Genomic DNA, 12,407 nt, shown 5'->3' on the forward strand with positions numbered 1-12,407 from the left:
CAAAATAAAAAAAATAAAAAGGGCTGAGGATGCAGCTCAGTGGTGATGCAGCTCTGCGTTCAATTCCCAGTACCAAAATAAATAAATAAGAGAATTCAGTAAGGTGGCTAGATACGGAACTAATACAGGAAATCAAAATCTTTTATATGAAAATAACAAGATGGAAAATAAAACAAAAGAAATTATGGACAATAGCGATAAACAAAACTTACATTTGTCTAATTCATATCAAGAGCACTTTTCAGATGCTACTGAGGAAAAATACACAAAAAGACTTGAATAAAGGAAAAGGCATATTGATTCTTCTATAAGAAAATACAACACAAAAGTTTTAATTCTCCCTAAATTAATCTATAACATGATCTCTAAAAATAACAAATTGTTAGGAACCCACTGGTGAGAGAATCTATACAGGCTGATTCTAAAGAATCACATAAAATAAAAACTAGCAAATTAAAAAAAAAGCCATGAGGAGCCCACCTCGCCTGCCAGGGATTCTAAACTGTACAGCTATAATAATCAAAACAGTGCAGTGTGGGACAATAACTAGATGAGTCAATGGAACAGATTATAAAGCCAAACACATAATCTCCTGAATACATACTTAATAATAATGAAAGCATTTCAAATAAAAAGGAGAAATGATAGGTTTTATTGTTAGAAGAGCTGGATAGTCATACTAAAATAAATAAAGTTGAATATCCTACTTCCTATTCCTACTCAAATAAATTCCAAATGATAAAATATCTAGTTTTAAAAATAAAATTATCAGCTATTATACAAAGCCTGGGAGAAAAAAATATATATGTGTGTGTGTATATACACAGAGTGTGTGTTTATGTGTGCAGGAGAGTGCGAGAGAGAGAAGGCATTTTAAAATATTACACAAAAAAATAAAAGCTATTTTCAAAAAAGACTGATAAATTCAACTATATTAATATTAAAAATGCATGGCAAAAAATATCAAAGTTTCACAACTTACATCACACATGAAAGCTAACTTCCTCAAAGGGGGGAAAAAAAAGCTTCTACAAATCAATAAGAAAAAAATGCCCCAATCTAACAGGGAAAAAAAAAAAGTAAATCAAATGAACAGTTCATAAAAAGGAAGTACACAGCTCTGAAATGTAAGAAAAGATGTTCCATCCAACAATAGAAATGCATGCTTTAACTATAATAAGATTCTATTTTCTATATATCAAAGATTGTAAGTTTTATCATACCATATACAGGCAAAGGTACAACAAGCCAAGCACCCTTACACACTGCTAGCCTAGCATCAACTTTATGACCTCTAACGGACACAGTTTGGTGATATCTATCCAAATTTCAAATGTCTTTTAACCAGTCATGCTACTTTGAGAAATCTATCCCACAAATGATATTTGCACATGTGTGGAATTATATGTGTTCCATGTTGCTCACTACAGCATTGTTTATGATAGCCGGAGAATGGAACAACTTAAATGTCTCTCAACTGGTCAAATAAATTAAATTATCGCATTAAAACAGAATGCAATGGAATTTTTTTTTCTAATGGAGGCAGTTCCAAATGTATTGATATGGGATGCTTCCCAAGGCGAAAATTTTTAAGCAAGAAAAGCAAGGTGGTTGAAATATACACAGTATACTTCCTTTTGTTGAAAAACTATAGATGCTTGTATATGCACAGACTGTCTAAAAGTATATACATATGAATCAGGTAACAGTAGTGGTCTCCTAGGATGAGAAGTGAGTAGGTAAGAATAGGGTGAAAGGAAACTAATTTTCACTGTATTCCCTTCTCTATCTTTTGAATCTGTACCAAAGGCATCTACCCAAAATTTACCCCAAATTAATTAATTTACTTTTAAGAGCTATATTGCCAGGTCAGGAAGGCGTTTAGGAGTTGGTTAAATGTGTTTGCAGAATCTCGATGTGCGCATTTGTTCATACACAGTAAAGTGGCTTGTTTCTCTGTGCTGCCATGTTTAACACCTGGGTCTGAATGCCTTTCTTCCCAGGGGAGGAGGCAGTCTGTGTACAAACAATATGGAGGAAGCCAGTGCCATGACTCCTGGAAGCAGCCTACAGATAGTGCTGTCATTGCAGTGCACAGCAGATGGTTAAGCATGAATTGTTTTTTAAAAACACAGTTGGCTCTTACTGGCATTCACATTGGCAGCACCAACATCCAGCCAGTCAGTCAACACCATTTACTGTGAACTGTGAACAGAGCGCATGTGGGCCCTGTGGGGCCTGCTAGAGAAGCAGTGCTTCCCAACGGGTCCAGGCCTCCTGTGAAGTCTACACTAGGCTCTCTTAAGAGGGGCTGGTGAGTCGGAATGTTAACCAATCATTCCACTCAATTTTTATGATCAGTGAGGTTTGGGAAACACAATAGTGTGAAGTGTGAAGGGGTAGAAAGGAGAAACAAGAAAACTACTTGAGAACATAAGCAATGTTGCCTGGGGTTGTGGCTCAGCGGTAGGACACTCCACCTAGCACATGCAAGGCCCTGAGTTCGACCCTCAACACCACATAGAAATAAATAAAATAAAGGTATTGTGTTCAACTACAACTAAAAAATAAATATTTAAAAAAAAACCACATAAGCCATGTTAAATAAAGAACAACTAACCCAGTAGCCTTCATTATTTGAAGCAATTCATAAAATCTTAACTAAATATAAATGTGGAAATTTTGTTTTGTTTAGGATGAAAATTTTTCATTAAATCAGGATCAAGAAGAAAAAGTTTTATATATTTATTCTTTTTTTAAGAAAAACTTGGTCAATAAAAATTTTTGAGCAGAACTATGTTTCTTTGTTAAAGTAAGAATATTAAGAGACTGGGTGTTAACTAAATGTCAACATTAGTTCATAATAGTATTAAGAAAATTAAAAAAAAAAAAAAACAGGGGCTGAATGCTTACAGCCATGGGACTTAATCTTCCCTGCAGTTAGAATCTCTCATAAAATCAACATGAGCCAAAGGTTCCAATAGAAGGAGCCTGGGGTTTTGTTTTCTCCATAGTTTTCCTCCAAAGCCTGAATGACACCATTTATAATTCAGGCAGAGATTCCCAGAAGCCTCATAGCATTCATTCCTCTGGATTCTCTAAGCTCTCCTTTAGCACTCCCTGGCCACATATGTGGACAATTACTTTTGGTCCCCACTAGACTTGCCCACACAGAACAGTTATTTACCATTAATGCTTTCAGATCTCGTTTAAAAAAAAAAAATCACATAGAGAATGTTATTGCATCTTTTGTAAAACTGCTCTTAAAGACAATCGCTATTATCTTGTTCAATAGCCCTTATATAAAGATCTACATGAAAAATTCATCTTAGAGCTGAATGTCAAGAAATATAATTGTCTCTCTTAGTGAAATGTTGTGTTTCCTTTTAGAAAAGAGATGAGTTATGTAATTTCTTTCTTCTCCCTCTTGCACTCTCCCCCCTCTCCAGTTTTCACTTGAGCTGCCAGGAAGTTCAGATTTGAATTTTATGTTCCATTGAGGTACTGTTCTTAATCTGTGCTTTTGGATACAGTCTCCTCACCCCTGCGTTATCATCTGCCTCTTGTTCTTACAGGGCTGTTTTAGTGGTTCTGTCATGTCTGGGTCTTCTACTGTGAACAACTTGAATACTTTTGGAAACTGACACAACCTAAGTTAGAAGTGAAGGGACAGGTTGAGTTTCCATTGATTGAGATTTTACTTACAACCAGGAGGTGCATGAGATTTTTTTAAATGATCACAGTCAAATTAGATTCATTTGGGGAAAAAAAAAAAGATTTCATGTAGAAAAAGCCAAATGCCAAGAACGCTGGGAGGGGATCATCTTCACACAACTCACTTTCTCAACAACTGCCTTCGGATGGATATTACAATTTGGATCAAGAAAAGAATACCATATAAAGATCTGTGGCTAGCAATTAATTACACTATGAATTTTGGTCCAATCATGTCAGTGGCCCTTCTGTCATTGTTAAGCAAACATGGAGCAGGTTATAGCCCCACAAGCTGTTGGAAGCAGGAGGAAGATGATCTCACAAACCCAGCCACAGAGCCCACATCCTCTAGGGATGCTCACACTGCAGGGTGACCCGGGGTGGGGGGGGGGTGGTCCTTCTGGCCCCCATAATCTTGGCCAGCACCAGGGAGCAGGAAGCTCAACTCCCAACTACTTTGTGGAGTATTGAGTCTCACAGATTTGTCATTCAATGCACAGCTTCTCTCTGCACGGCCCACACAGCTAATCCCTGTACTATATTTCTCTCAGTTTTCCCTCCTCCACCCACACTTCTGCTGACTTCTCTCCACACAGGAGAGACAGAACAGCTGAGGAAACAGCAGAGCGGTGGAAAATTTTTGAAAGTGTTTTGAGCCCACCCAACCTGAGGAGAGCATTCAAAGAAAAACAGGAAGAGGGAGAGTAGGAGCTCCCTGGGCCCCCACACACAAGCAGAAGATTGTCACTCTCGCCCACCTCCAGTCCCAACAGGGGCCAACTGCTGGGACCAAGCCTCAATGCCCACATACAAAAATATGCAAATTTTTTGGGAGGATTATGGAAGGGAGGCAACTGCTCAGCTATTTCAGACACTATTTCAGAACTTGAGGACACAGTAGGCTCATTCCATTCAAACACCTACCGTAAGAGTTCAACCAACACCTTTGGTCTTAAATTGGAATATCTAGAGGCCATCATACCTGCAGAATGAATGCAGATCTGAAGGTGGATATGATTCTGTTCTGGCAACCAAAATTAAAGTCCCCAATCTAAAGGACAATTACTGCCCTCCCTCTGAGTGAGTGAGTGAGTGAGTGTGTATATATGTGTGTGTGTGTCTGATTTAATATTACTCATCCTTTTTCATTTCCTTTCAACTGCTCTTCCTACACCAAACAAGAGCTTTTAAGGCTGCCTATATTTTCAGGGATTGGGGGTGGAAAAAAGATGGGAACTCATTTCGTTTTTGCTCCCTCTCTCTTGGCTAGAGATTCCAACAGTTGAAGAACAAAAAGTACAAGGACAAAAAGAGATTGGTAAATCCATTCACCCATTCATTTATTCACTTATTTGTTCTGTACGCCTATCTTCACCTACTTTGTGGTCTAGGCTCCACTGAACTGAGCCACGTCCAAAAGAAGTAATCTTTGATCTGCCTTACTCCCTTCAGTGACCTCTGGATCAATTTTTGGATCCGGTTTAGTATAGAGATTTTCCATGGAACCCAGAAATTGTATGAAGATTATATGATCAAAGAATAAGTAGGATTATAAATGTTTTTCTCTGTAAGCATCCAAAGAAAGATTTCTAGCCCACACATTAGACTAGTCCTATCTCTACTTTGTTGGCACAATTTATTTATTTTTTTCAAATTATACTCAAAGCTAAGCTAACTTTTGTTATGGTCAGTATTATGTATTGATACTAATTGAAATATTTACCCATTCAAATAACACATATTCGTTCAGTAGCTACAGTATGCCAGACACTGTCTCACTCATTGAGGCTATGATTTTGCATAATGATCGTTTAAAGGAGACAATAAATGAGTGGGATCAGACAACCCTTGTCTTGATGTTCTTTCCAAGAGTGAAAAAAAAAAGAAGAAGAAGAATGTGATCCTAATACATGCAAAGAAAGTATGAATTGTTTCCATTTGACAACTAGAAGTGATCAGCTTATAGTTCTTTTTTTATGAGTTATGAGTTCTACTGTCTGACTGGTTCCCCATAGCTAACATCTTACAGACTGAGCTCTATAGATTTTAGCTGACTAGTTCATATTTCATAGTTTTGAAACATCAGAACCTGGAGGGATATTTTAAAGTTGGTTGTAAGGACCAGATGGGTCAGGAGATCTAAGATACACATTTATTTCCAAAAAGCAGATTTTTTTTTCTTTCATCCTGAACTCTCAGATTGGAAACCAAGGAGATACAAATGAGTTTTATAGTCCTGGGTCTCTGTCTCTGAGATGAAGGATGAGCCACTGAGCTGCCTCCTGTCTGTTGAGGCTGGCCTTGTTATAAGACTTCAAGACCTGTATTGATGAGGAATGGTTCTGATGTAGTGGATCAGCAATAGACTTGGCAAACAAACAGGGTAATAATTTGTGGCCAAGAAAATTTTGCTTGCTTCAAAAACTATCTATTGTCAGATGTAGCAGAGATCCAAAGACTGGAAAGCCACCTCTGGACCATGGGTTGGGCATACTGTTGCCCCTCCTAGTACTGAAGAGTCTTTGAGCACATATTTTAAAATAACTCCATCTCCAGCTCAACTTCAAACTATCAACAGGGCTCTGCATGTGAACTTTCTCTTAACTTCTAAATTTGCTGGATTAATATCTACTTGCTGACAAAAGATCTTTGCATTGTTCAAAACTACTATAAACTACGTATCCAACCCTTCATGTGCTCTCTTACAACAGGAAAAATAAAAATGAAATCACTGGCAAAGTCTCAAATAGAATTTTCAAATAGAATAAACCAATAACAAGTTTTATGTTTCGATAAGTTCTACTTTGGTTTTGATGAAATTGGTGGATGACATTTCTGCCCATTTCCCCCAACATGGTACTGAAGATTAAGCCCAGTATGCTAGGCAAGTGCTCTTCCACTGAGCTACATCCCCAGCCTGATCCACCCCTTTTAAAATAGTTTTGAGATCCTTAGGATGATCAGGCAAAGGAAAAAACTTCAATCGAATGAGATTTGGTACATTATCTTTTCATCTCTGTGTTTTTTGTGTAATAAGTGAAACTAAAGATGTATGGTAACTCCCATTTGTCAGGCTGTTGAGGTGTGTCAACTCAACCTGCATAATGAAAAGAATTTACAACTAAACGAAAGAATAAGACAGATCTGGTTTTGAATCCTAACTCCAAACTCTCCACTTAATACCTTGGCCAAATCATCAACATTCTCTGATGAGACAGAGATCACTGCTTACCTCACAGGACTATGGAGAGGTTAAATGAGAGCAAGTACAATCGTTGGCACATTGAAGATTATGAGTGGACACCACTTCTCCTTCCTTCTCCCCTTTTCCTTCTCCCTGGAGCCATGTTTATGAGATGACATCACAGTTCCCTCAGAAAGATGGCTGCTAGGTCTCAAGTTTTCCAGATTTCTGCTGATTTAAGTATCCAACTGTGCTGATATGATTTATGCAAATGCCAACTGGGGACGGGTGCCATAACAGAGATGAGTCATTTCACAGTACTCCTTAACAATCTGATCTTGCTTCAGAGAGAAAGGGCTTTCCTCACTGATGGTGGGAAAAAACTGCCCTGAGATATAGGCACTCCTGAAACAAGATTCTCATAGTATCAAGGGGACTTTGCAGGTAAGATCTAGGACTCCCCTGAGTGATGTGAAACAAGTTAACAGCTTGAACTTTGAAATCTGACAAAATGAAATTTGGATCCTGATTGCCACTTGCTAGCTAAGTAGTCTCTCAAAGTGTCTCTCCCAGGGTGCTTGTAAGGATTAAATGAAACAACATACACAAAGCACTGAGACCAGCAATGGACACAGAGGAAATGCTCAGTAAAATTCAATGATTCCCCCCACACACACCCCAACCTACTGTTCTTTCCTGGCCGGAGGTCACCTCTCAGCTGTCTGTTGATTCCTCAGCTGTCTGTTGATTCCTGAAGCCTGCCTTCCAGCAGTCAGGGCGTGACCCGAGATGTCTACTGTACATTTCCTATGATCTCACTTCTGCTGCCTACATCCTTCCCCTATGCACTCCACCCAATCCCAATCCATCCTTTGATCACTATTTTATAAAGCCTGTCTTCTACTTGAAAGCACTATAATTATGGCCCAGTCATAGGAAATCTCACACCATAACTAAATAAATAGCTGATGATTGATTGTAAAGTTAATCAAGAACTTAAAGAATATACTTCATTAAAAAGCTGTCTAATTTCTTACTACTATCCCTCATTTCTATATCCTACCAAAATAGTTTATCTCAGTAAACTTGGTAAAAAAAGAAAACCAAAATATCTCTTATCAAAATATAATTATTAATAATAATATTGGTCTGTGAAGTTGTTCTAAAGCCAGGACTTTGGAGGTTAAGGAAATACCACTTTGGAGGTGAGCTAATGTTTACCAAATGCCTACTGGATACATGGCTCCTTATTGATAAATTTTGGCTTCATCATTTTAGTGAGAGAGCTTCACTCTTTTTTTTTTTACTAGAAAAATCTGTAGATTTTTCATGTTCTTTGGAGAGGTAGGTATGTCTCTGTGATAACTTATATGTAATTAGCTCCTTTATGATACCAATACATCATGGAGGCATTCAGATTTACATTACACACGAGTTCAGTATTAGTTTCTCCAGTTAGGTGGTACCTATTCTTATAGAGATAGTAAAAAGTGCATAAAATATGCATAAATTTTATCTAATGACTCAAGTTAAATATACCTCACAGAACGTCCTATCTTATTAAAATTCACATACATTTTTCTTACAAGGGAGTTATTATTCTGCATTGTAGCATGTGTTTTATTACAAACTTGGAGTTCATTGATGAATAGTGATGAAGCTGCAAATCAAATCAACAGCTTAGTTAGCTCAGCAGGATTTGAGGATGCTTTTCTCTCTTGGTGAGCTTAAATTCAGAGGGTAGCTTAGAACCTGAGCCACTGCCTGGGGCTCTGGGCAAGCTCCCTTACCTGAGGCCCTCGCCTTCAGGAGAGTGCTGTCTGCAGTACTCCAGAGTGTAGGTCTCCGTGGCCTCTGGGTTGGCAGGCCGCCATCGGATTGTAGCCGTGTTCCAACATACAGTGCAATCCTCGGCCCGAATCACAGGGGTTGAGGGTGCTGCAGAAAGAGAAGGAAATCATTCACGGAGCAATGCCATCTCTGCTTCCCTGTCGCCTGGGAAGAATGGTTAGGCATGATTTTATTTTAAAATTTTTATCAGAAAATTTATTCTGGTCTGAAAACCTCAAAGAGATTAAAATTTATGTTATGAAAAATCTCCCTCCTCTGCCTTCTAAATTTCCCAGTTCTCGCCCATCCCAAACAGCCTCGACATTAATTGCCTATAAATCACACCCTGGTTTCTGAATACATCTCCTCTACAATCAAATAAAAATCAAATAAAAATCAAAATGCTTGCCCCTCTCCTTTTACACAAAAGTTAGTCATGATCTTACTTCCAGCATGTTCTCAATAAAGGTTTGTTTTAAAAGGAAAGAAGGCAGGGTAAAAGGCTAATGGGTAGGAGCAACCTATTGACAGTCTGATGTGGAGGCCTGCTGCAGCCCCCTGGGGAAAGATTTCATCATGAGATGGTATTCCTGCTGGGATGGCAGCACTGAAAACATCTTGGATTCTCTATTACAGTTTGAATCTAGAATGTCCCTCAAAGGTCTAAGTGTTGAAGGTTTGGTCCCCAGTGAAGCAGTGTTCAGAAGTAAGATTCAAAGAGTGATTGGATCATGAGAGCTCTTGATGTCAGCAATGGATTAGTCCACTAACCGGCTCACAGCTGATGTTTTTTTTTGTTTGTTTTTGGAAGTGATAAAAACTTTAGGAGAGGGACTGGGGATATGGCTCAAGCAGTAGCGCGCTTGCCTGGCATGCGCGAGGCACTGGTTCGATCCTCAGGACCACATAAAAATAAAATAAAGATGTTGTGTCCACCTAAATCTAAAAAATAAATATTTAAAAAAAAACTTCAGGAGATGGGGCCTCACTGGAAGAAGCAGGTCACTGAAAGTGAGCCCTGGAAAGGTATATCCAACCTCTCCCTCTGCTTCCCAGCTGCTATAAAGCAAGTGGCTTTGCTCTGTGATACCTTTCCCACCATGATGTTCTGCCTTACCACAGGCCCAGAAACATGGAGCCAGCAAGCCAAGGACTGTAAGCTCTGAAACTGTGAGCCAAAATACATCTTTCCTCCTTTAAGTTGTTTTTCTCAAGTATTTAGTCACAGCAATGAAGTTAACAAAGTCTCCCAGCATCAATACAATGACACCTAAGCTTCTGGCCTTAAAAAGCAGAGCCTCTGTTATATTAGCCTTTCTCGCCTCATGTCTTTCCTTATTTTTAAGTCAAAGAAACAACATCAAACTTCTAATAATATCCTGCACATTCCATTCTGTTTCCTCCCTTGATGTCTCCCGTCATATGTCTCCTCTTCAAGAGGAATGTGCTTCCTTAACACGACTTCCTACTGATCCTTCAAAGCGTTTTAGGCAGGCATCAGCTCTAAGAATCATTCCTTAACCTGCCCCTCCCCTGGTTGTCTTGGGTACCTCTCTGTAGTGCTCACATAATAACCTGCACATACCTGGATCGTGCCTCTTACAAACCACTGCCTATGATCTTCTGTTTCTCTCTCCCCCTCACTTGACTCTGAGCTTCTTGCAAACAGAAACTCATCTTACTCACCATTGTATCATTCAGCACTTTGCCAAACACCCCATGTAACAGGTACTTCATTAATACTAGTTGATCTCAATAATCTACGAAGCTTCCTAACACACCTTTGTATCCCCTTACCTGTTCTAAAAATTGCTCTTTCACTGGGTAGGCTACATCCAGTGAAGTTCACAGCCATTACCCAGACTTTATAGCATCGGTCAGGTTCCAGATCTTCAAAAATGCAGTAGCTTTCTTTCACTGTCAATCTGTATTCTTCTACCAACTCTAGCATAAAACACAATCAGAAACTCTAAGGTGTCTTACAAAGTTAACTAGACATTATAGTTTTTGAAAAAAGCAGTGTCTATTTTTTTAGTAGAATAAGCAAACCGTTATTATTATTATAACTTTATAGATATCATTGTGATAATTAGCTCCTTAGAATACATAAGAAAGCAAGAGCATTTGATAGGGCCATTTAGAATGCAAACATTTATCAGAAAATAATAGCATTTTAGTAAAATTCTGAGCTTCATATACCACAATTAAAGTAACTTATTTCAATAGCAAATATTAAAATTGCATAAAGTTTATGTTAGCCTAAATCTCAGTAACACATTCTCAAGAAAATTCCTAAGAACCAATACCAGCATTTCACAGGAGTAGATAATAAAAAAGGATAACCCTGTGTTTTCTAAACCTAAAATGTTACAAAGCATTTCTATGAATTTGTAAAGTATTTTTGATAATCAGTATGACTTTCCAAGTTTCAAACCCTGGTTTCTTCTCAGAATTCCAGAATTCTCTAAACTAGATCTTTATATAATTTATAGAAATATGTAAGTGACTTTGATGGGTCTTCACTCTTCTAAGAAGTAACTTTGTTAGATCAAGATATTTCCCTTTTAAATTTCTTAAACTATTTTCCTTTCATTTTTTAGTAAATGTTACTCAATACTATTCTGAACACCTGCCCTGTTGGGCCAAACTGATTATTTTCAGTGAAACTTTCTGTCCTTTAAAAAGTATAATTTTCTTTTTTAAATTAGCCTATGGTGATTTCAGTTACCCTCCCTATTGCTCCTGAATGTCACATCTTTAAAATTCCTTCAGTTAAGTGGCCTTTGGGTAGCAGTGGTACAGCACTTGCCTAGCATGTATAAAGGCCTGAGTTCTATCCTCAGCACCACAAAAAAAAAGGATAGATAGATAGATAGATAGATAAGAAAAGAAAAGAAAAGAAAAAGAAAAGATTGCGCTGTGTGCGGTGATGCATGCATGTGATCCCAGGGGCTCAGGAGGCTGAGACAGAAGGACTGCCAGACTCAGCAAAAACCAAGGCATTAAGCAACTCAATGAGACCCTGTCTCTAAATAAAATGCAAAATAGGGCTGGGGATGTGGTTCAGTGGTCAAGTTTAATCTCCAGTACAAAAAAAAAAAAAAAAAGAATCCAGATTGTTTCTTTAAAATAAATTTAGGAGCTTGTCAAGTTAGCAGGTCTCTTCAATTGCCTCTCTCCAATGTGATATAGCTCAGGATAGCTGGTTCAGTTCAAAAAGATGTTCTAAAGACTAATACACTAAAAACATTTCCCCCATAACCCAGAAATTGTGACTGAGTTTTCACTGCAATCACTCCATTAGGCCCTTCTTTTGACTATGCACATATGTTCCTGGAGACCTTATCATACATAGCACAGTATCAGAGCATACATATATCATCAGATAACTGTCACCAGCACAGTTCAAGGCATTGAACACTGGACAGGGAAGTGTTTGGGATAGGGTGAGGTGATGATGAAAACAAAATACTCTGAGCAGTAACTATTTATTAAGAGGGGTTTTGAAGTGCCGGGATGTCTCATGATAGAGCGAGATATAAAAAGAAATGAAGTATAGAGTAAAAAAATAAATACAGAGACAAACAAACATAAATAAAAGTTTTTGTTTATGAGTCTGAATAAAATGTGTTTGTGTCCTGCCCTTGACATTTACAAATTATATAGCCTTGTACAACTA

At 38.1% G+C, this 12,407-nt stretch overlaps 1 protein-coding gene across 1 annotated transcript in view; it reads right to left on the bottom strand.

Annotated features, from left to right (window-relative positions):
* CMYA5 (cardiomyopathy associated 5) overlaps positions 1-12,407 on the bottom strand; it is a 102,708-nt gene that overhangs the window by 14,400 nt on the left and 75,901 nt on the right. Inside the window, 2 exon segments of the mRNA XM_081307427.1 lie at positions 8,689-8,836; positions 10,526-10,672. Of these exon segments, the coding sequence (XP_081163553.1) occupies positions 8,689-8,836; positions 10,526-10,672 (295 nt within the window).

Source organism: Spermophilus citellus (assembly GCF_964194105.1).
Source record: "Spermophilus citellus genome assembly, chromosome: 1".
NCBI lineage: Eukaryota > Metazoa > Chordata > Mammalia > Rodentia > Sciuridae > Spermophilus > Spermophilus citellus.